The 22819-nt window shown below is 33.1% G+C and overlaps 2 protein-coding genes across 2 annotated transcripts; one reads left to right on the forward strand and one right to left on the reverse strand.

The window, feature by feature from the left end:
• Positions 1 to 3034: 3034 nt before the first annotated feature.
• Positions 3035 to 4665, forward strand: LOC134848584 (uncharacterized). The gene is made up of 3 exons (XM_063866099.1): positions 3035 to 3118; positions 3850 to 4020; positions 4328 to 4665. The coding sequence occupies exons 2-3, from the start codon at positions 3915 to 3917 to the stop codon at positions 4663 to 4665; spliced, it is 444 nt and encodes a 147-aa protein (XP_063722169.1). The 5' UTR covers positions 3035 to 3118; positions 3850 to 3914.
• A 9576-nt stretch (positions 4666 to 14241) lies between these two features.
• Positions 14242 to 17774, reverse strand: LOC134848211 (glucose-induced degradation protein 4 homolog). The gene is made up of 2 exons (XM_063865585.1): positions 17462 to 17774; positions 14242 to 14885 (listed from the first exon to the last, which is right to left on the reverse strand). Exons 1-2 carry the CDS (start codon positions 17693 to 17695, stop codon positions 14385 to 14387), a joined length of 735 nt encoding a protein of 244 aa, XP_063721655.1. The 5' UTR covers positions 17696 to 17774; the 3' UTR covers positions 14242 to 14384.
• Positions 17775 to 22819: the final 5045 nt, after the last annotated feature.

Here is a 22819-nt window from a genome sequence, read left to right on the forward strand (position 1 = left end):
TTTTGAGGTCTAAAATTTTTTCTTGCTTGTGAAATTAAGTCTATATTGTGTGTGAAATAATCTATTATAAACCACGCCAAAATTTTTTGTAAGTCATGTTTTGTGTGTTGTGAAACATCATCTTTAGTGAAATTTTCTTTGATTATATGTGGGAAGGTTGAAAATAATGTGATTTCCCGTCGTACTTTTGTATGTTTGCATGTTTCAGTTGGTGAGATTCTTTGAAATTCTGTTTTTTCTAATATAGAAATATAGGTATATATTATTGCAAAAACTTCGTTAGTGAATATAGAGTTTGCTCTTTGTGAATTATGATATTGTATGCTTTTGATATATTCTAAGAATACTTTTGAAAAATCTAATTCAAGATCATCTGTTTGAATTACGTATTTACGATGATTCGTATTTGGTGTGCTGAATTCTATGGTTTAGATTCCATATTGTTGTGTTAAGTTACATATATCTTTCAAATAATGTTCAATAATTTGTCTTTTGATTTTTACATCTGGGAATTCTGCTTTGCATGGACTGATTCCGGGTTCAAACAAATTTACGAGTAAATTCTTGCAAAAATCATGTTGCCCTCTATTATCGGGTGCATCTATGAGGAAGGGGTAAATCTCTTAGTCACTTTGAGTGTGGCTCATTTTTTCGTTTCATGACTGTTAATATATAACTATCAATGTGTCTAATTGGTTGATTCCAATTATACAAGTGTACTGGTTTGTGTTTGTATTGCTTTTTTAATCTTCTTTTTCCTCTTTTTGATGAATTTGAAGTTATTTCTGAATCGGAAAAATATAATTGATCGTGAATGGGACACTTTTTATCAACTGCTTCTTTTAATTTGTTTCATCTAAATTGCTGGCTTCTGAAAATGCGTTTCTATTTTTTGAAAATCTTTTTCGTGTGATTTGTCTTTGTTTGTTTATAATTTTTCTTTTTATTGTTTGTCGTTTTGTTCTAATGTATCCAACTGTTTGTGTATGAGGTGTGATGACAAGATCGTATTTTTTGTTATCTATCTCACAGTTGTGTAAAAGTATTGTTTGTTTATTTCCTAGATTTTTGAATGACATAAGGTTTAGGATGAGGGATGCAAAAAGTTGTTATATATTTTCTTAGACTGTTAGTCCTCACGATTTTTTGGTTAGCTTAACCTGGGTCTTTTTATTTAGGGTTGGAGAGAAAAGTATATCGATTCCGAGGAATGATTTTTTACTTTCTCGTGGCTAGTCTAAGCTAAGGTGTTAATTTACTTAATCTTACTTAGGGGTAGTGATTGTGTTCAAGGGTTGGAGAATAGTAAATCGATCCACAAGGTTCAGGTATAATTAGAACGCAAGTAGTTCGTTAGGTACTTTTTTATACTTACTAAATCTAAGATCTATCCTGGGTCTGGTAAGAGGAGGGTTCAAGTGAAGGATGAACAACCGAAGTTCTTCACTGTTTATCCTAATTTGAATGGTTAGTTTTATTTAAAAATTTCTATTGGTCTTGGGTCTTTTGGAAGGGTTGGATAGTGAATTGACGTTTGAGGTCGTTAGACACTTGTTAAGTGGTTGGGGGAGAACAAAATTGTTCTTTTTGATTCAAGGATAGGCCTGGATGATCAGGTTTTAAATTTAGTGAAATAGAAAATTTATTGAGATCCAAGGATAAGCCTTGATGATCTAATTTTAAAATTAAGTGAATTTAAGTTTAATGTGGTTTAAATTTATTTAAGAAAAAGATTTAGTTTTTTAATGATATTAGTGAGCTTATGATTGCTGTTATGTTTAGGTGATGAAGCTGGGACAACAGATGATTTTATGATTTTTAACAATTTATTGTCATGCTACTAATTTTTATTCTCATTTTCAATAAATATTTTTCAAACATGCTTTATATAAGACTGCAGAAATTAAGAAAACGATCTGAGATCTTTTTATCAATCGTTATTGTATATTAATAATTTTGTTTAGCGCCTGAAATGATCATGAAGATTGACTTCAAAATTTTATGTTTGCAGACGAAAATCTAAATTCATTGCTAATAAGATTCTAAATATAAAAGTTTGTGATGGCTTTTGCTGTACGATCATAAAACTGTTTGGTAAGTTTCTACTTTGTCGTATGTCGTCTCTTGTTCGAGGTCTTCTTCCAATTCCGGGTAGTTCTATTATCGTTCGGAATATCGGCTCTGATCTATTGAGTCGTAGAGACATTTCGATTAAATTATTATCGTATAACATTTTGAAAATGTTTTGTCTAAATTCTAATCTATTTTTGGTTAATTCTAAGCTATTAAGGTCTTATTCGATACTTATGGTCGCACCAGATGAGTTATGACCGATGTGGTTAACTCATAGAGTAACTTCGGATAGGGTACACCGTCTGCTCGTCACGCTATTTTATTTTCGGCCGGATAGAATCGTGCAACTTCTTAGTCTAATACCGATCCTAATCTTACTCTTATACTTTCTAGTCTCAGGGTGTTTAACTAGTCTCTGCTAGGCTCAATAGATCTAGGGTATACTGGTTTGTTGCGGCTGCTGAAGTTCTCTTGGAGAGACAACTAATTTCTAAGTTAAATTCAAATCTCTCTGGTGCTGAAATTACAAGTAATTTCAGCACTTACAAATAAGTGGGTTGTTAGTTAGATGGATCAAGATTGGTTAATATTAAAAACTTTACAGTGGTAAAATATCTAATTTATCCTATCATAAAATATAGTTTAGATCAGGCTCCACATGGTGGGCCTCGAACATCCGACCTTTCGATTTAACCTGTTCACCACCCCCCGCTTGCCATTTTTTTGTCAGGAATAGCTTATAAAACCACAAAATTATTTTTAATAAGTAAATATAGTAAATATTTTCTGGAACACCTTCTTTTGGAAGATAAAAACTCGTTCGCCTGTCGCCATCATAGAAAAAAAATTAGTTTAGTTTTTGGAATATTAAAAATGGTAATTTCTAAGAGCTATAGAAAACGTTTTATTCTGTCTGCCTGAACACGACGTATATTTACAACTGCAGTTCCTCTGAGGAGAAGATCTCTCTTCTTCGGGATTTTCCTCATCTACCCAAATGTCCTGCTCTACTTTCTTTCTATCTTCACTTTCTTCCTTCCACCAGGTACAAACCTTCAACCGACTTAATCAGTTTTAAAAAGAGTGTTTATTTCCACCCAAATTCGCACATCTCAAATTATGAAAACGGAAATAAAAGTTATTAACAATTTATAATGAACATATTTTTTTATTATAAAAATGTATTCAAAATTATAAAAATTTGTAGTTAATGATGGGCTTTCAAGTTGCCGACGGAATAAACAGAGACCCCAAAACTAGGGTAGCTGTTAATAGGTTGAAGTTTTAAGCTCTATTGGAGCAAAATTCAACCGTTAAGCTGGCACTTATTAGGAATTTTTTTTCTTTGTTAATGGAGTGAGGATCTTGTCAAATAAAACACTAACAACCATTTCAGACATACCTTGCCTTGTGAGACAATTGTTGTTCTGATAGCGTCCCTAGTAATATTTAGTCCTCATGGTATTTGCAACTGATTTGTTTAATCAACGGCTTACAGAGTTCTAGCTGACGTGCTGTTTATTTTTTGGACCAAGTAAACATCCCCCGAAGCAATTGGGGCGGGGGGAGAAGGTTAACTTGGTTCTAAGTTGTAAAATTTCAGCCCATCAGAATCGAGCATTTTACATGCAGCGCTTAGCAAATGCGAATTAAAATGGAACTGCTGGTTGGAAAATCTTAGCTTGGTCTATCTGTAGGTGGGGGAGGGGGGAGAGTTTGATTTTATTTTTTGGGTAAAATTATTAACTTGATTTTCTTCATCTGTTTTTGTTGAAGAGTCGGGCGAGAAAGTAAGCTTCGCCGTTACTCTGCTGCTCGCTCAGGTAGTCAATTTTGGAACGATGCTCTCCATCTTTCCCCGCAACTCTCTCCACATCCCCACCCTGGTCTACTTCGCCGGCGCCGTCTCCTTCCAAATGACCCTCATGTGCATCCTGGCAATTATGGGTAAGTACAATTGCAAAGCTAGTGTGGACCTGAATTGTAATTTAATGGGGATTGATAGTCATGTCAGACGAAAGGTAGGTGGTTCGAGGCTCACAATGATTCGTCCTAAAATTGACGAAAGGTTCGAGGCTCACAATTCTCTCTCAAAAAATCAAAGAAGTGGTTATCTCTAAAGAATTTAACATCTTCGAGAGCTGGTGAATAAATGTTCTATACCTTAATAAAATAATCTTGGTGTAAAAATAGCTTCAGATCAATCGGTTAACCTTCGAGTTTGTCATTTTTATTTATGGCTTCGCTGTTATAGTTGTCAAACTGCATTTCACCGATGAAAACGCGAAGGCAAACAAGTATCTACGAGCAGTATCCGCGTCTAAAGTGGTTTACTTCATCGGCTTAGAGCCGTTTCCTTCTCAGAAGAAAAACAGCATCAGCCCAACCGCCTCAAAAACTGAGAAACAAGTGGAAGAGAACAAAAATGGCCCTGCAGAAGAAATGAACCCTGAAGAAGAAATGAAGAACAGATCTGCAAACAATGGTGACTTCTGGAGACACCTGGCGATGGTTCTGGACAGGATCTTCTTGGGATTTCACGTGGCAATCATGACTGCAATCGCAACTTATTTCCTTTTTGACTTTTACTAATGCCCGCGTGTCTCGGATTGAGTCTCACAGAAACATGAAACAATTAACTGGAAAAAATACTTCCCAACTTTTTATGTCATTGTTTTTATTCAATCCCACCGCATGAGATTAGTTTTTGTTCCGATTATTTGAAGTTCCCCAACGTGGAGGAATAATGTATTCGGGTCTGTTTTAGTTTTTTTTAAAATTTTTTTCCACCCAAAACCATGTACTACAAACAATCATCGAAATGGGTCCAGTCATATATCATATTAAAGCCTTTTTAGTCGTGATTCGAACGACATTTAAAAATGTTGAAAACATTTCGCAGTGTCGAGAAAAAACTGTTTAAAAGTTTTGATTTTTGGTCTAATATGAGCTAATAAAGTTTGTCAAAATAAAGTTTGCAGGTTTAAAATAGCTTGTTTAAGCTTAATCGAAAAGCGCGATTTTGTAAATCAAAAACTTCGAAATTTCAAAAAATTTCTGCAAAAGAGAAAAATTCTTTAGTTTCTTTAACGGTTTTTATTTCGTTTTTTTTAAAGCCATTTTTCTACAGAAACTGATTACCAATTGGCCTATTTGACTATGGATTTCAAACATACCCTAATTCCTCTCTTTTCGTTCAGATTTTACTAAAACACCACACCACACAAAAAAATGACACTAACTTGAAGAACAAAAATTATATATTTTTTGGACTATGATCCCAATATTCTGTGCACAATAACCGGCTATCCTTGTTTTTGTTTGTCTTTGCTTGTGGCTTACTCATTATTTTATCCGTTTTTTCATCACTACTTTTTTTTTTAAAAAAGAAGATTTTTTGCATGGCAGTTTCAAACACAGTTGAAGGAAAATTTTATATAAAGAAAAAAGCTTTCAGGTTTTTTTCCTGCAAATGAAGATGTGCTCGAGACATGTAAAAAGATTTCAAATGAAGAAATTTTTCGAGTTTTTCAATTATCAACTGAATCACCACTCAAAAAGCGTAGAGCTTGTCAAATCTGTTATTAAAATGAAACTTTTCAGCTGTTGTGTTGAGAAAAATTGGTTTCTAATTTTCGCGTTATATTAGCTCTGAATAAATCATTTTTTTTGCAGTTTATTGTTTCATTGCATTGTCTCTTACTTGAAAAAAAAAACTGCATAAAATATAGCACAAATACCGTGAATGGAAAAACTTTCTTTGGACCTCAACAAATACTCAATTTTTTATAACTTATAAGCTAAACAAAATTGCTCAGTAGCTTTTCAGGTTTTCTAAGTGACAAAAAAAGACACCTGCTGAGATCCAAAGAATGTTTTTCCCCTTAAGGTATTTGTGTTACTTTATTTATTAATTTAAATTTTTGCATTTATTTCGTTTCCTCATGTCATTAATAATTTTTTAACGAAAACTGATAAGGACAAAGATACGTTTTAATGCTTGTCTCTATTATTTTTCCGCAGCTTTAGTCTCAACCATCACAGAATATCAGGCTCGTTAAAGAAGTTTTTGGAACTAATCTCCCAGAAATCACTAACCAAATTTTGAGCTCGCTATGACCAAATATGCAAAAATGAGATTCAATATTTTAATTGCAGAACGTTCAGTTCACAAAAAATCAGTTATTTCGAAACATCAACAAAAAAATGGTACATCCTAATGTAACAAAGCAAATCGATTTTTTCATCCAAGAAAAAAATTTATTCACCCAATTCTATGTACTGTTGTGTAATTAATTATTTGTGCTACAGATAATACTACTAACTGGTTTAATATAAATGTCTGAAAAATGTTTGCACAAATTATTAAGCACAAAACAGTACATAAAATTGGGTGAATAAATATTTTTTTGGAGAAAATTCTAATTGCATCAAACTAGTTTGTACAAATTTGCACCACTTTTTCTCATATGCATATAAATTATGAGGTACCTAGATGAAAACCATTTTTTAGGATAGCTGGGGCCTCGAAGCCAAATAAAATCCCAATCAATCAATCAATTACCTTATGAAAATCAAACTAAAGTAGTTTTTTCATTTTGAAAACTCTTCCATTAGTGTGCAAAAATCTGTTTTACGCTGTAATTTTTAGGCATAAAATCGCACTTTAACGCAAAAAATTGCATCCTAACTGCATTTTAAAAATATTAAACAGCTTCAAAAGAGTTTATTTATAATTTTTATGACCAAAATATTAATAATGTTCATTGAAGAGCTTTTTTGTTTGACAAAATATCTTACTGTGCTTTTTAAAATAAAACTGCAGCTCCAATTACTGTCACAGATTTTCAGCCAACAAATATTTGATTTTTTTTTGACAAATTATTAATTCAATGTAGTTAACAGCTGTTTCCTCCAAATTATTGCCATCTGACTACCTCATCTAAGAATCCAACGTGTTTTGTTTCTTGCTTTGTTGCAGAATGTAAGAAGTAGTTCGGTACAATGTCAAAAATTAGTCAATTTGAGAGCCAAATAAAAAACTCAAGCATTGTTAGCCGGTAGTTGATGGCCTGCCTGTAAACTAGACTTGCAAATGATGCTGGCTTCTAGGAACCCTTGGTGATGGTTTCCCACGGACTGTCCTGGTCCTTGGGTTTCCATGAGACAATCATGGCGGGAACCGATATCTAATTTAGTGAAAAACTCATGTCAGAAGAACGTTAACTTAGACAGAGAAAAAGCGAATGCAATCTCATGCATAACGGCTTTCATAAATTGCCGTTGCGAAAGAAAATGTCTTGTAATCATGGACAAGACTTTTTTCCCCGTAAACAACTTTTCTGACACATTCGTAAGAAATTGAGGCTGCTTTAACATCAAACCATCGCAATTTCCAGGCTCTCCCCACTTAGTCTCGAGGAAATGCAGTTGCCTTTGCACACTCTATGGTCTGGGGTTCGAGTCCAGTCCGGACTTTGTTTTTTTCAGTGTATGAAATAGATTTTTTCCGGGAAAAAAAGAAAAATCTGACTGTTGTTTGTCGACTTATGATTTGACGGAATAGTTGACACGCCATAGTTATTTTGCCCTGCAAGTAATTATCATTGTTATCTCATAGCTTCGCTGTTACGATAGGACAAAAAGGGAGGTTTTGTAAAAAAAAAACTTGATTTTTATGAACTATTTATGATGGTGGCTTTTTTTGAATAAATTAACCCAATTTGTGAAAACTGGAAAAAAAAATTTTTCAATACCGGTGGGAAATCTGAACATTAAAATCCATTTTCAAAATTAGAAATCGATCATATTTTGTGACCTTTACACTTTTGCTGTTCGATCGTGGAGTTTGTCTTACTTTAAACGATGGAAATGAAATGAATTAAAAAATCGAAATCCAAATCGCAAAAAAAATCAAAGCTGAGCGTGAAAAAATTTTAAGACTTTCCTATGAAAAAAATCATCAAAACCTAAATGAAGGTTTTAATTACGTTCATTAATCTCAACGAGGAAGAATGGTGATTTCTTTAGAAACGTTTGAGAATTACTGTTTTAACATCTGAAAGACTCGAAATTGAATCAAGGAAACCATGAGCTACTGCAATGAAATTACAAAAAGTATAATTAAATAATTAATTTTTCTTTTTCGATAGTTATTTTGCCCTGCAAGTAATTATCATTGTTATTTCAAATGTCGTTGACTGATTCTCGTAGTTAATAAATTTGCTAAAAATGATTTGTGTTTTTCGTTTGTTTTTGTTTTTAAGCTCAGAAAATTTGTTCTGCTTAGAAGATTTTGGCTTGTTTTATCGGATTCGTGAAACTATTTTAAATCGGCTTGACGGCAAAAAAATATATTTTTTGAAGTTTGAATCAATAAGGTCGGTTGAAGAATAAAATTTGAAATTTCAAACAATTTCATCGCAGCAAATTTTTTCTGTCATCAATTTTTTTCCGATGTTCCGACTTTTCCGAATTAAATTTTGATCAAATTCAAGTATTTGTTTTCCGCCTCAAGATGTGTCTGCTCAAAGGTTGTCGAATCAGTTGAAAAATCACAAATTCTTTTTGTTTTGTAGCAAAATTCATTGAAATTGCTAGTGCAAATGCTGTTCAATGTAGTTTCAGGGTAGAATTGAAATGTAGACCTGAAATGTTTAAAAAATTTGAAAATGTTGAAAAAATTTTTGCCCAAATTTTGTCTGCTCAAAAATGTTCAGCTGAGTTGCCCTAGCATGGTTTGTGGTGACTGCTCAAAGATTGTTGTCTTTGTTTTCTTCGGGTGAGGATTTTATGCTAAGATGTCTGGCATCTTTGCCTAAAACAAACTTCTACCAAAACTTACAAAAGTTTTGAAGACTATCTGTTCTTCAGCTTTTTTCAATTTTTTTCCTACATACTACTATGATGTTTGTGATGTGTATTAAGACTGCATTTAATTTTGAACTAGAAAACCTTAAACAAAATTCTTTAAAGGAAAAAAATCACGTTTTGCAGCTTTATTTTTTCTTAACTATTGGTGCCGGAGAGGGCTGATTTAAAGTTCAGAACTAATTTTAATAAGTAATTCTCGATTGCACGAAGATTAGACAACCACCATTCGTAACCAACAACTACTCGATGAAATAACTAGCTTCGAAGTACTAACCATCGATTTTTCGTGGTGAACTGATCTTGCGAAGAAAAAATTACAGGAAAGAAAAACCTTTCAAAAGTGTTGTCTAGTTTAATATACCACAAAAATAAAGAAAATCTTTTTTTTCCAAATCAAAAACCCAAGTTAAAAATAATTCACCAAATTCGCCCAAAATTTCAAACCCACTGTCGGTTTTTCTAACAAAGCAAGCCAAAAGGATGATAAATTTAGCGATCAATTTATTCTTGTACAGTAGCATAAGCCTATGATTGATCAATTGCTGTAAAAACAATACCAAAATTGAACTTACAAAAATATTTTTTCATTGACTTTTTTCGAACAAATATGTTGCGTAATCCAATAATCAAAATTATTTGAGCAATGTTATGAATAATTAATTAGAATTAACATAGTTCACAATCAATCTTGAACTCTGTAATGAAAACAGTACCATCTCAAAAGTTTCACAAATTGAATGCTTAAAGTTTTTGAAAATCAAATTCCGCTTGAAAGTTCTAACGCGATTGCGCTAAAAATTTATCTATTCGATTGCTTCTTTGCTCCTACTAAGGGCAGCATATCTCATTTTAATGCGACGAGAACTTTCCCATAATCTAAGTTTCTACATACGGGCATTAATTTTTTAAAGTCAAGAAATGGAGCACAGGTCCCTTTACTGACGAGTTTCATGTATTTAAGCTATTTCAGCTTTTGCTTAGTAATTTATGGGAAAAATCAGTAAAACATCCATAGAAAATTACTGTTATTTTATGCTCCTGTTTGTCAGGATTCTTTATAAACCATAAATCAAATTAATCAGTTAGTTTTAAGAAGTCTGCACCTACTATGTGTTTATATGACAACTTATTTCTAAACCCTATTGTTGATCCGCTAGCCACAGTTAACATTACAAACAAAAAGATTTTTAATTTCTGATTACTTACTAAAGTCTCTTTATGACCGATTTTTTTTCAGATGAACAATTTTTTCACCTCACCAAAACAATGAACATAGCGAACTGACAGTTGAAAAAGAGTATTGAACGCAAAAAAGGCAGAAAACAATCGATCTGTTTTGTGAAAAATTTTCAAATTCTTAACTTGAAATTTTAGGCTATCTTGAGCAGGAGAAAATCTCAATGTGATAACTTTTGTCTAATTTTTTAACATGATTTTATGCAATCTCATAGCTTCGCTGTTACGATAGGACAAAAAAGGGAGGTTTTGTAAAAAAAAAAACTTGATTTTTATGAACTATTTATGATGGTGGCTTTTTTGAATAAATTAACCCAATTTGTGAAAACTGGATAAAAAATTAAATTTTCAATACCGGTGGGAAATCTGAACATTAAAATCCATTTTCAAAATTAGAAATCGATCATATTTTGTGACCTTTACATTTTTGCTGTCCGATCGTGAAGTTTGTCTTTCTTTAAACGATGGAAATGAAATGAAATAAAAAATCGAAATCCAAATCGCAAAAAAAATCTAAGCTGAGCGTGAAAAAATTTTATGACTTTCCTATGAAAAAAATCATCAAAACCTAAATGAAGGTTTTAATTACGTTCATTAATCTCAACGAGGAAGAATGGTGATTTCTTTAGAAACGTTTGAGAATTACTGTTTTAACATCTGAAAGACTCGAAATTGAATCAAGGAAACCATGAGCTACTGCAATGAAATTACAAAAAGTATAATTAAAAAATTAATTTTAATTTTTCGATAGTTATTTTGCCCTGCAAGTAATTATCATTGTTATTTCAAATGTCGTTGACTGATTCTCGTAGTTAATAAATTTGCTAAAAATTATTTGTGTTTTTCGTTTGTTTTTGTTTTTAGGCTCAGAAAATTTGTTCTGCTTAGAAGATTTTGGCTTGTTTTGTCGGATTCGTGAAACTATTTCAAATCGGCTTGACGGCAAAAAAATATATTTTTTGAAATTTGAATAAATAAGGTCGGTTGAAGAATAAAATTTGAAATTTCAAACAATTTCATCGCAGCAAATTTTTTCTGTCATCAATTTTTTTCCGATGTTCCGACTTTTCCGAATTAAATTTTGATCAAATTCAAGTATTTTTTTCCGCCTCAAGATGTGTCTGCTCAAAGATTGTCGACTCAATTGAATAATCACAAATTCTTCTTGTTTTGTAAGCAAAATTCATTGAAGTTGCTAGTGCAAATGTTGTTCAATGTAGTTTCAGGGTAGAATTGAAATGTAGACCTGAAATGTTTAAAAAATTTGAAAGTGTTCAAAATTTTTTTAACTAACATAAGATTTTTGCTCAAATTTTGTCTGCTCAAAAATGTTCAGCTGAGTTGCCCTAGCATGGTTTGTGGTGACTGCTCAAAGATTGTTGTCTTTGTTTTCTTCAGGTGTGGATTTTATGCTAAGATGTCTGGCATCTTTGCCTAAAACAAACTTCTACGAAAACTTACAAAAGTTTTGAAGACTAGCTGTTCTTCAGCTTTTTTCAATTTTTTTCCTTCATACTTCTTGATGTTTGTGATGTGTATTAAGACTGCATTTAATTTTGAACTAGAAAAACTTAAACAAAATTCTGTAAAGGAAAAAATCACGTTTTGCAGCTTTATTTGTTCTTAACTAGTGGTGCCGGAGAGGGCTGATTTAAAGTTCAGAACTAATTTTAATAAGTAATTCTCGATTGCACAAAGATTAGACAACCACCATTCGTAACCAACAACTACTCGATGACCTAACTAGCTTCGAAGTACTAACCATCAATTTTTCGTGGTGAATTGATCTTGCGAAGAAAAAATTACAGGAAAAAAAAACCTTTCAAAAGTGTTGTCTAGTTTAATATACCACAAAAATAAAGAAAATCTTTTTTTTCCAAATCAAAAACCCAAGTTAAAAATAATTCACCAAATTCGCCCAAAATTTCAAACCCACTGTCGGTTTTTCTAACAAAGCAAGCCAAAAGGATGATAAATTTAGCGATCAATTTATTCTTGTACAGTAGCATAAGCCTATGATTGATCAATTGCTGTAAAAACAATACCAAAATTGAACTTAAAAAAAATAATTTTTTCATTGACTTTTTTCGAACAAATATGTTGCCTAATCCAATAATCAAAATTATTTAAGCAATGTTATGAATAATTAATTAGAATTAACATAGTTCACAATCAATCTTGAACTCTAATGAAAACAGTACCATCTCAAAAGTTACACAAATTGAATGCTTAAAGTTTTTGAAAATCAAATTCCGCTTGAAAGTTCTAACGCGATTGCGCTAAAAATTTATCTATTCGATTGCTTCTTTGCTCCTACTAAGGGCAGCATATCTCATTTTAATGCGATGAGAACTTTCCCATTATCTAAAAGTTTCTACATACGGGCATTAATTTTTCTAAGTCAAGAAATGGAGCACAGGTCCCTTAACTGAAGATTTTTATGTATTCAAGCTATTTCAGCTTTTGCTTAGTAATTTATGGGAAAAATCAGTAAACCGTCCATAGAAAAATACTGTTATTTTATGCTCCTGTTTGTCAGGATTCTTTATAAACTATAAATCAAATTAATCAGTTAGTTTTAAGAAGTCTGCACCTACTATGTGTTTATATGACAACTTATTTGACCTTTTTTTTTAAGTCGACCAAATAGCTTTACCGAGCTTTCCTAGAGTGTTTCGGCCGAGTTTTCCGCGCCGCAGGCAAATTTTTGAAAAAACAGGTCAAAAAAAGCTGTTTTTGGGCACCTTTTGGAAAATTTTTTCAAAAAAATCGCGTTTTGGCCCGCGTTCTCGATCAAAGTTAGTATATATTGGCGCCCAGGGCGCCTTTAGAAGAATTTTAGGGTCGGTCGGCCAAAAATTGTTGTCTTGAAAAGTACCAAAGGAGGGCCCAAAAACCTGTATAAGAGAAAATATTCTTGCTTGATAGTCAAGAAACGTGATTTTTACTATTTAAAACCCTAAATCTTTGATTAAAAACAAATTTTAAACAATTCACTCAAATTTTTGAAGATTCAACCCTTCTAGAACTTTGTTGGGCTGTTTAAAGTATCAATTATCAACGTAGTTTAAGTGTAATTCTTGATTAATTGAAAACGCCAAAATGACCCATTTTTGGGGTCAAATTTTGGTTGAGAATTTTGGGGTAAAATTTTGGTTGAAATTTGGGTAACATTTTGGTTGAGAAATTTTTGGTTGTCAGGATAATTTAAATCAGCACTGTACATACCATGCACGAATAAACAACGCGCGTCAAAACTGACATTTGAACTGACATTTAACTCAAAAAATGAGCAAAGAAAGGTGTGAATTAGGGTAGAAAAAATTTTGACTGATCTTATGGCATACGCTCTGCTTGTGTACCAAAAGTGTTAAAATAAATTGTAAACAAAAATAAAGCAAACTTATTGAGTACGTGATTGCTCTGTATTGTTTCCCTAAAGCAGCCTTCCAGATGATTTCCGCACGCTAACAAACTCTTCTATCCTCTGGAACCATTTTCGGTACCTTCAATTTATTTTTACTTGAAAAAATGAATACGACATCCTTATCTTAAAAACTCGGGAAATCGGCTACTTCGAGATGCCTGCGATTTGACTCCAAGCTGACTTCATCCAAACTGTTTTCACAACAATTCCTTTTTTAATAAAATTTTCTGCTGTTTTATTGAGTCTTCAGAAGGATTGAAACTAACCTTCATAATTTAGGTCAATCGCGCAAAAAAAAAACCAATCCCAAGCAATAGTACCTCTCACTGGGTGAAAGAGTCAGATTAGGTAACAATTATAAAAAAGATTGAGCATAGCACGCCACAACCGGGGCTCGATCCAGACTTTGATCGGCCAAAGCCGTTTTCTTCACGTAATTTAACAGTTTCAAGATAAGCCCCCCCCCCCCATATTAACCTGTTCAAATATAAGTAAGAATCTGTGTTGATTTCCAAGTTCCAATTTCTTCTGCATATGCTGTCTCTTCAGGTCCCTCACAAGGAAAATCAGCCATACAATTAACAATTGAACAACCACAAATACTCACTTCTGGTATATAATTAGAAAAAATGTTTCTCGAAAATTTATAACTTTCTATCGATAGAAAAATAGTCTAATTTAAAATTTAAGCAACTATATTCTTCCAAAATGTCTTCTAATATTCATTATTTTAACTAGATTGCATCCATTTGTTTATTCAAGCGAAGAGTTAGTTTTATCTAATCTGGAATACACCCATGAATTCATCCGGCTGAAAGTCCAGCTTCAGACTCTGGTATCCACTGTCATTTACATTAGCACTTTTTTGGTAATAATATCCTTCTATGGACCCCGACTCTTTATCCATACAGATGTAGTAAAACCCAGAGAAGGAGCAAATTTCAGACTCTTCAGAATCGGTAGTTCCTCGAGGAACAACCAGAAGTTCCTTCCATCGCATAAAAACTGCGTCTGCATTAAGTAAGGCTTCATAATCAAAATTATCATCGTTAAAAGTGGTTTCAAACTTTTTAAAGTGCACTGAAAATTTGGACCAATGGAGTAAGTCGATGTCAAAGTCGGCCTCCCACTTTCGAGTGAGGAAAGGGTTCTTTTCGCTGATTATTTCGCCAGTGAAGAAAGTGGTTGTCTCTGATTTTCTTTCCGGGTACAAATTGCAAATTGTGAGTCTGCCAAACAGGGTGCAGTTTTCGTAATTGATGTTGTCAATCACCACCTAAAACATGAAACGATGGATGGTAAAGAAAAACAGCCAACCGACAGTTGGAAAAGAGTCATGAACGCAAGGAAACAGAAAAACACTGACTTAGTTTTTATGAAAAACTTCAGTTTGCGAACTTCAAAGAAAACACAGATGACCTTAAAGCTCTTTGTATTGTAAGAACAATTTATGAGTGACACTTTAAAAGATAAAACTATCGCATTATGAGAAAGCTGGATCACTAGACAAACTCCTTTTTTCCGCTGGGAAGTTAAAATCGACTTTTGAAAATAGAAGTCGATGACTTTCTAAGTGACATTTACACTTTTGCACTTTCGACAGAGCATTTAGCCTTCCTTTCAACAACGGAAATGAATTGAATTTAAAAAGAAATCAAAAGTCAAACCGTAAAAAATCAAACTTTAGAGTGAACAAATTTTAAGACTTTTCCTGAAAAAAAACGATGAAAAACCATCACGAAAGAGCCCAGCAAGACCTATATATGAATATTCAGTACGCTACATTCATCACTCTTGAAAATCTATACCCTTGAGAGAAATATGTGAATTCGGGTAACAAAAACGGTCCAATAAATTAATTATCCGGATTCAAGTACTTGATATCGCCCAAAATCAGATAGCCCCTGATAGTTTACGGAGCCCAAGACTGGGACCCTCCAGATAATTTGACCCATCCAGTAATTGAAAACCTGTGATTAAATACCAAAATCTAGTTGTATTTGTGCATACTCTGTTCACAAAATAAACAAATAGATGTTGTCTAAGTCAGTTGAGCTTTTTGGCCGTTCGTATATAGCCCTATACTATGGAAAAAAGCTACGAAACAAACTTTATGAATGTGGTAACTATCATAATTATTATGTCCTCAAGTAATTCTTCACCCAATTTATAATTGCGATTATTTTAATGTCACATGAAACGCAAAACATGGTTTTCACTCATAAAAACATCATTCAAGTTCAGATTCAAACGTCCTTCATTTTTTCAGATCTTATGATACAGCGCAAGAGAAAAAGGACAAGGATACACCGTTTTTTTTACTCTGTCTTTTTTTTAGTTTTAAAACAACAGTTCTTTTGTTTTCCATGCTTTTTATTCACGTTTTCATGTTTTTTATTTATTTTGGCTGACCGACCTGAAAATTTTTCTAAAGACTCCTTTGGCGTCAATAAGCAATATTTTGAGGGAAATGAGCACACCAAAAAAAAACAATTTTTAAACCAAAACCATCCAAAATTTTGGCACACAGGGGGCAGGGGGACTTTATTATGTTTTGACTGCTCAAAAAAGCTATATGTTTTGAGAGTGCTCAAAAAACTATCTCGTCATCTTTTTTTTGAAATCTTTTTTGGACAATCCGCCACCCTCACCCCACAAAAAGCTAGACCCTTCCTGCTCGAGACACTAGTTTTTTTAAAAAAATCTTGAGGCAATTGAATTAATTTTATTTAAATTTATTCAATTGCCGATGCAGAAACACAAACTTTGCAACTTTTTCAAAACCCAATTATGCTCATAGATTTCAAATACTCATCCGCAATGTTGTAAAATGTCTCGAACAATCAAATCAAATCACATTATACAGCGATTTTTTTTGTTTTGAAACAACTGTACTTGATCCCATAACATTCCAAATAATTACACAGAGACAAAGCTGAGCTTCGCATCAATTGCGATACAAAAATGAATGACCGTGGTTGAAATCAAATAAAAATCAATAATTGAAAAAAACCTACAAAAATCGTTTTTGTCATAAAAATCCCAAAAAAGCCCAAAGGGTATGAAAAAAAGGCGAACTTTCAAAAAAAAGTCCTTTCTGCGGGAACTAAGCCGGCAAAAATAAGCAGACAAAAATTTAAATCAGTCGAAAATTTTCAGTTTGCAAAAAAAACAGGTCACGGCTGAATTTGAACCACAAGCCTTTGCCGTCTCAAGCAGACGTGTAACCTCTCCCCCATATGCACCGGCTGGTTGATTGAAATTATAATATAGGAAGCAGATGAGGGATTCCAGGCTCCAGGAGATCAGTCCGGTGAAATAATTTATTTTTAGTACCCGATTACAACGCGCTTACATTCAAGTCTAGTACCCAGTTACAATACCCTTGCTTATTGTAATCTAGAATAGCCAAGTTGAAAAAATTAACAAAAAATTAATACACTTTCATGTGTAATCAGGTTTAAGAACTCAAATTCATCTCATCTGAAGTGAGGCAATCAATAGCTTCAAATTTTCGTTTTCAAAACTTGTTGCTTTCACATGAACAAGAAACAGAATTGTACTTGCTACAAGTATAATAAATAAGTCCCTAAAATTAAGATGGATCCTTGAAGAATTTTTCAGTGCTTAAATCTTCGAAAACAGGGTGAGTATTTGTTTTTCAAATTGTCTCAAAATATGGGCCCATCTTTCATACTTGCTTTTCATCAAGATCCCAACCATAAACCTTCATTTCGTCAGTACATGTTCAACTAACCCAAATGTCAAACTTTCACAAGAGGTTTTCAAATGAGAAACTGAAGTATTCTTGAAAAAATATTTCTTTATTTCTCCGGTAAATATTCAACTAACCTCGACCGGACATTTATGAGTAGTTCCACTCTGCTCGCCCGTGAACCTCGCTCCCTCTCTCAATGCACGCACAAACCTCAAACTGGCATTCGCCTCAGACGAACAACCAGCAGACGATATCGAACAGACGGGCGGCAGGGGACCCACTTCCCCTTCTTCTAGTTCATTCCACAATATTCTAGAATGTTCTGATTGTACGTCACTTATTGAGTTATCGTTTAGAAAACAGTCCATGCTGCAACATTGTTTCTTCGCTCGTCGAACAAGCAGCAATATCACATCAATTGTTGTCAGTCAACTACATATTCAAAAATTACCTGGAATTTCCATTTGAAACACTCATAAATCTGTACAACCAACATAAGAAACACAATTCGACCAAGAGGCGAAGCTTCAATTCGCAAGCAAGCAAAAAAAATCACCAACAGGAAGCTTAAAGAGATCAAAAACAGCAAAATAAAAAAATAGTGTTTTGAAAAAAAACCTTTATGCGAATCGAACCTTATTCAGCGTGCATCAAAGTTTTCAAGTAGACTGCCCAACACAACTGCGCCTTTTGCGGTTACAGAATTCAAACACTAGTCGTTGATAAATTGGATAATACATGCTATTGAACTGCCAATACTGCGACAAGAACGTTCCACCAAAAGAGCACTTTTATTTAGTTCATAATATTAGCCACGATCGCTAGCAAGCTTGCGTAAATAGAATGGATATTTTAAATTCAAAAATGCTATAAAAAGCACTGTTGGTTGCAGAAAGTGCACATTTGAAATTTATTCAGCCATTTTGTTAGAAAAGCTGTTATCTTAAAAAAATTCTCCAGCTGGATTACACCTGCTATAATAAATTTTTCAGAAAATAAAGTGATTTCCATTATAGACTAAAAATAATGTTTTACTCATTTTTCAATATTTAGGTATTACTATGGGAATTGAACCATAAACCAAGTACGTAAAACTTAATGTCATGTAATCCCATGAATGAGAAAAGGTAGTTTTTTTCTGACATGGAAAATTGAAAGTAATTTGATTTAAAATTATGACGTTAGATTATTTAGAATCCTGAAAAAAAGAGGCAAAAACCAACTAATAATCAAAGAAAATGAATTTTATTGCAATTATATATTCCATTTGAATAAAAACACAGTTTACTTAAAAAAATTCAAAACTTAAATATCAGATGAAAATTATTTATTATTCAATTTTAATTTTTAAAGCATCACTACAAACTGAAAAAAAAACATCAGCAGAAACCATTGAAGCAAAAAAATGACATTTGACAGTACGACATTCCATTATTACAGAAATTGATTGAAGCAAAGAAATTTCATTTTATACCAAATTAGGTCGACAAAAAGTAAATACAACAGAAAACCCGACTTTTCAAAATTTTCACGAAACAAAAAATCAAACTAATACTTTTGAGAACTATCAAAAAAAATTAAGTCCAACTGGGATTTGACACCCCAACCTAAGTATCCAAGGCAAAAGCGGTATCACTAGACCAAGAGAGAAGGCACCTCGAAAAGGCTGTTGAAGTTGCACAATTAAGCAAATTGATTTTTTAGATTTACACAAGTCGAAGCGAAGCTTTACACCACTTGCAATACCACACATAAATAACATTGCGAGGTAACAGACAAAAGATGAAAGGAAAGCTAGTAAGTCAAGTAACCACAATTACAGAGAAATTATAATGACTGCGTTAACGAAGTACTCAAAAAGTTAATCAAGCGGCAATCAAAAATTTGGAAAACTCTCGTGGAGTTAAAAACAAAAATGTTGTCAATCGATATCTCCAAAACTTCACGGACCTGGTATTTGGAGTTTTATTTAAAACAAATTCTGGTTTTTAAAAATTCAAAAAGTATTCAAAAAATATTAATTTGAAAACTGAGCTCACAGGAATAAAAATCCAATTTAGCATTTTAATGGAATCAAGTCACAAAAAAAAATCAAGGAAGAATGAAAAAGAAAAACAAAATTATACTTTTTTTCAATAAGATAGTTTAAAAAAGATATTTCCCTATGAACTAAAAACAATTTTTGTCTGTCATCATATAACGAAGTGAATCAAAACAACCAAAAAAATCAATAAATACAACAAAAGTTTAGTTTTTCAATTTTTCTAATTTTCAAAATTATGCGATATCTGCGAAATTGAAAACGTTTTAGAAATTAGATTTTCAGCCAAGATAGGCTGTATTACAGTTATCCAGGATCCACACACAATAAGAAACACAATTTGAAAAAAAAGACATGACTCAACTCGACATATAAATACGAAAAAAAAAAATTTGATATAAATTTGTTCATTATCCTTCTCCAATTTTCAAAACTGCGACACAATTTGACAAAAATTAAAGCAAATTAGCAAATAACGCATCTCCGGTGCTTCGAATTGTTAACAACTCATAAGAAACCGCATATATTGGAAATAAGATCTGCATCCTTTGAGTGAACTCTGACAACCCCCAACTACAGGGTTAGGAATTTCAAATTTTTAAAAAAGAGTTTTATTTCAAGTTTTCCGAATTATTTTTTGAAAAAATCACAAACGTTATATCTTGTACACTAACTAGATTTGAGCACTCATATTTGGAGGCAAGATACGCAACACCTAAGAACCTGAGAATACTCTGACATCCCCCATTAGGAAATAAATTAAATTTAAGTTTTCCAAAAACTTTTTGAAAAAAAAACCGTCAAATCTGGAAAGTTACAAGGATTTGACCAGTCACATTTGAAGGCAAAGTTTGCAACCCTTGAGAGTACCCTGACAGAGCCTCACTATAGAGATAAGAACTTTGAATTTTGTGAAACTTTTTATAACTAAGTTTTTTTGAAAAACTTTGAAAAAATCCTAAAAAAACGTCAATCTCGAAGACTACGTATTTGAGAGGTGAAATTTGGAGGCAAGATTCGCAAACCCTGAGAGCACCCTGACAGCACTCAACTACAGGGTTGATAATTTCAAATTTAAAGAAAATAAGTTAAATAGAAATTTTCGAAAAATCTCGAAAATTGCCGTACCTCGTAAACTAAAAGGATTTGTTATTTATATAAAGAGGCCAGAATCGCAACAACTGGGGAAACCCTGACAGCATCCCACTATTGGGTTGCTAATTTAAACTGGTAAACCGAAAAAAAAATTAAACTAATTTAAACTGGTAAACCGATACTGGGGCCTATAATATACCGTATCTGGCGGATGGATAATACGGATATATTGTCGTTTAGTGTAATGCGAGCTGTTCAATTGGTAATTATATTTAGCGCTACTGGCTATCAATTGTATTTAGATTGGATTCATTATTTTAGATACGTCTCGAGCGGTTAAGACCTATCTTGCTTTAAAGGATGCTGGTTCCGATTCCTAGCTTCTGATATCTCTCAAGCCGATCGGCGCAAATAAGAGCATGATTAGGATATTTTATTCAGTTGATTTGTCTCCAATTGATTTCTAGCTCGATATAAGATTCCAATGATTGGTATTAATTACCATCAATGTTTACATAGTTAAATAAATATATGATGCAGCTCTATTTTATCATCAAGGTGAATTATGTAATCTATTCGGTTCAAATGATTAATTAGAATGAATGTCATCATGAAGGGATGTCACACAACCTTACAAGAAGAAGTCTTCCCGGGTGGTTGAAGTGTTTCATTAGATACATTTACAATAATTCACATAATAATTTAAGACTGCTTTTGATTAAAAAAAAATATAAGTTTATCAATAAGATATGTATCTATCGAAGGTTATATCACAATAAGTACAATAAGTCAGAAGATCTCATAGTACTAGGAGCACAGGTTATTACTTCTTATTATAAAATGAGATGAAACAAAATTCAATTTAAAGGGAAGATAATTGTTAAGCCACCTTGAGTCGGGGTTTGGGAATTAAAGTGAGATATGATAAGGATAGATTAATGATATCACGATGTATTCAGTTGTCAGCTGTAACTAAATTTGCGCGGCAAGTACTGTCGCGGGGAGTAGCTGACTAGTTTTGGTCGTCGTTTCATTTCACATTTTGGTATCGCTGTCTTCGTTCGTTGCATGACATTCGTGTTGCTCTGTCGATGCTGAGGTCGGTGTTTGAGTTAAGATGAGGCTGTTAAGTTCTTCTTGTATCCTCAATAATTGCGAATGTGTTTTCAACAACTTAACAATGATTTGTTTTATTGAAATATTCACTTTGTTTTTGAAGCTTTTCAACTACAGACGCAATTTGTACTCTGTTATACATGCTTATAATTTGATGCTTCGTCTTCTACTCGTTTTTTGTTTTTGTTCCCTCAGAAGTCTTTTTGTCTTCTTCGTATGGGTGTTTTGTGCCTTTGTTGGCCTTACTCCCTGAATGAAGGTGATCGACTTTATTATTTGAAAAAGTCAAAATTACACGTTTCAACGATGTTTTTGCATTGGTCGCGATCATCGTATTTTGTGCAGTGTCTGGCTTTTCGTGTTTTCAATTCGTTTCTTCTACTGTAGCTGCACTTCACTCCTATAGGCTATTCAGGCAATTTCCTGGTTCGCCTGAGCAAAATTTGGCATCAGTTAGAATTAAAATTGATGAATTTCAGTTTTTCATCAAATTTGTTGATATTTATGATGTTCTAATTAGCTTTTCAAGTTCGCGTGTTGTTTTTAAGCATTGCTTGTAACCTTTCAGGGTTGTCCTAACAATTCCGTTGGATCTTTGCTGGCACATTTGAGTGTTGTCTTTCCGCATTTCTGCAAAGATATCCCTCGAAAGTTATTTTTCCTATACTAATACATGGGAATGTTGAGAATTGATGTATGTCACCAAATTTTGGTCTGCTAGTGGACCAACTTCGTGCCTGTTCGTCATTGGTGATTTGAAAATCAATGAACACAAAATTTTTGAATTTCCTTCGACTCGTTGATGGGGGACGAAAAACTTTTTTATTCGTAATGCTTAAACATGGGCGGTGAGGGTGATTTTTCGTATCTCGAGATGTACACATTTCCTCCTCCGCCCGTCTTCAGGATCCTCCTCATTGGTGGTCCTGGGATCATTGGTAATGAAATTTTCAAAATCCATTTAGAAGTTTGATGGGGGACGTGAGAATTTTTCATTCCCCATCTTAATACATGGCCGGAGAGGGTGATTTTTGAGATCTCGGCTTTTAAACATTTCCTCCTCCGCCGAGCTTCTGGAGCCTCCTCATTGGTGGTCCTGGGATCATTGGTAGTGAAATTTTCAAAATCCATTCAGAAGTTTGATGGGGGACGTGAGAATTTTTTATTCCCCATCTTAATACATGGCCGGAGAGGGTGATTTTTGAGATCTCGGCTTTTAAACATTTCCTCCTCCGCCGGG

The sequence above is a fragment of the Symsagittifera roscoffensis genome, chromosome 6, assembly GCF_963678635.1.
Source record: "Symsagittifera roscoffensis chromosome 6, txSymRosc1.1, whole genome shotgun sequence".
Classification (NCBI taxonomy): domain Eukaryota; kingdom Metazoa; phylum Xenacoelomorpha; order Acoela; family Convolutidae; genus Symsagittifera; species Symsagittifera roscoffensis.

Excerpts from the sequence above, each read along its gene's own strand:
- LOC134848211 (XM_063865585.1), bottom strand. The coding sequence starts at position 17,695 with ATGGACTGTTTTCTAAACGATAACTCAATAAGTGACGTACAATCAGAA. Across the intron at positions 14,886-17,461 it reads CTCATAAATGTCCGGTCGAG|GTGGTGATTGACAACATCAA; the intron begins GTTAGTTGAATA and ends TTCATGTTTTAG.
- LOC134848584 (XM_063866099.1), top strand. The coding sequence starts at position 3,915 with ATGCTCTCCATCTTTCCCCGCAACTCTCTCCACATCCCCACCCTGGTC. Across the intron at positions 4,021-4,327 it reads GTGCATCCTGGCAATTATGG|TTGTCAAACTGCATTTCACC; the intron begins GTAAGTACAATT and ends TCGCTGTTATAG.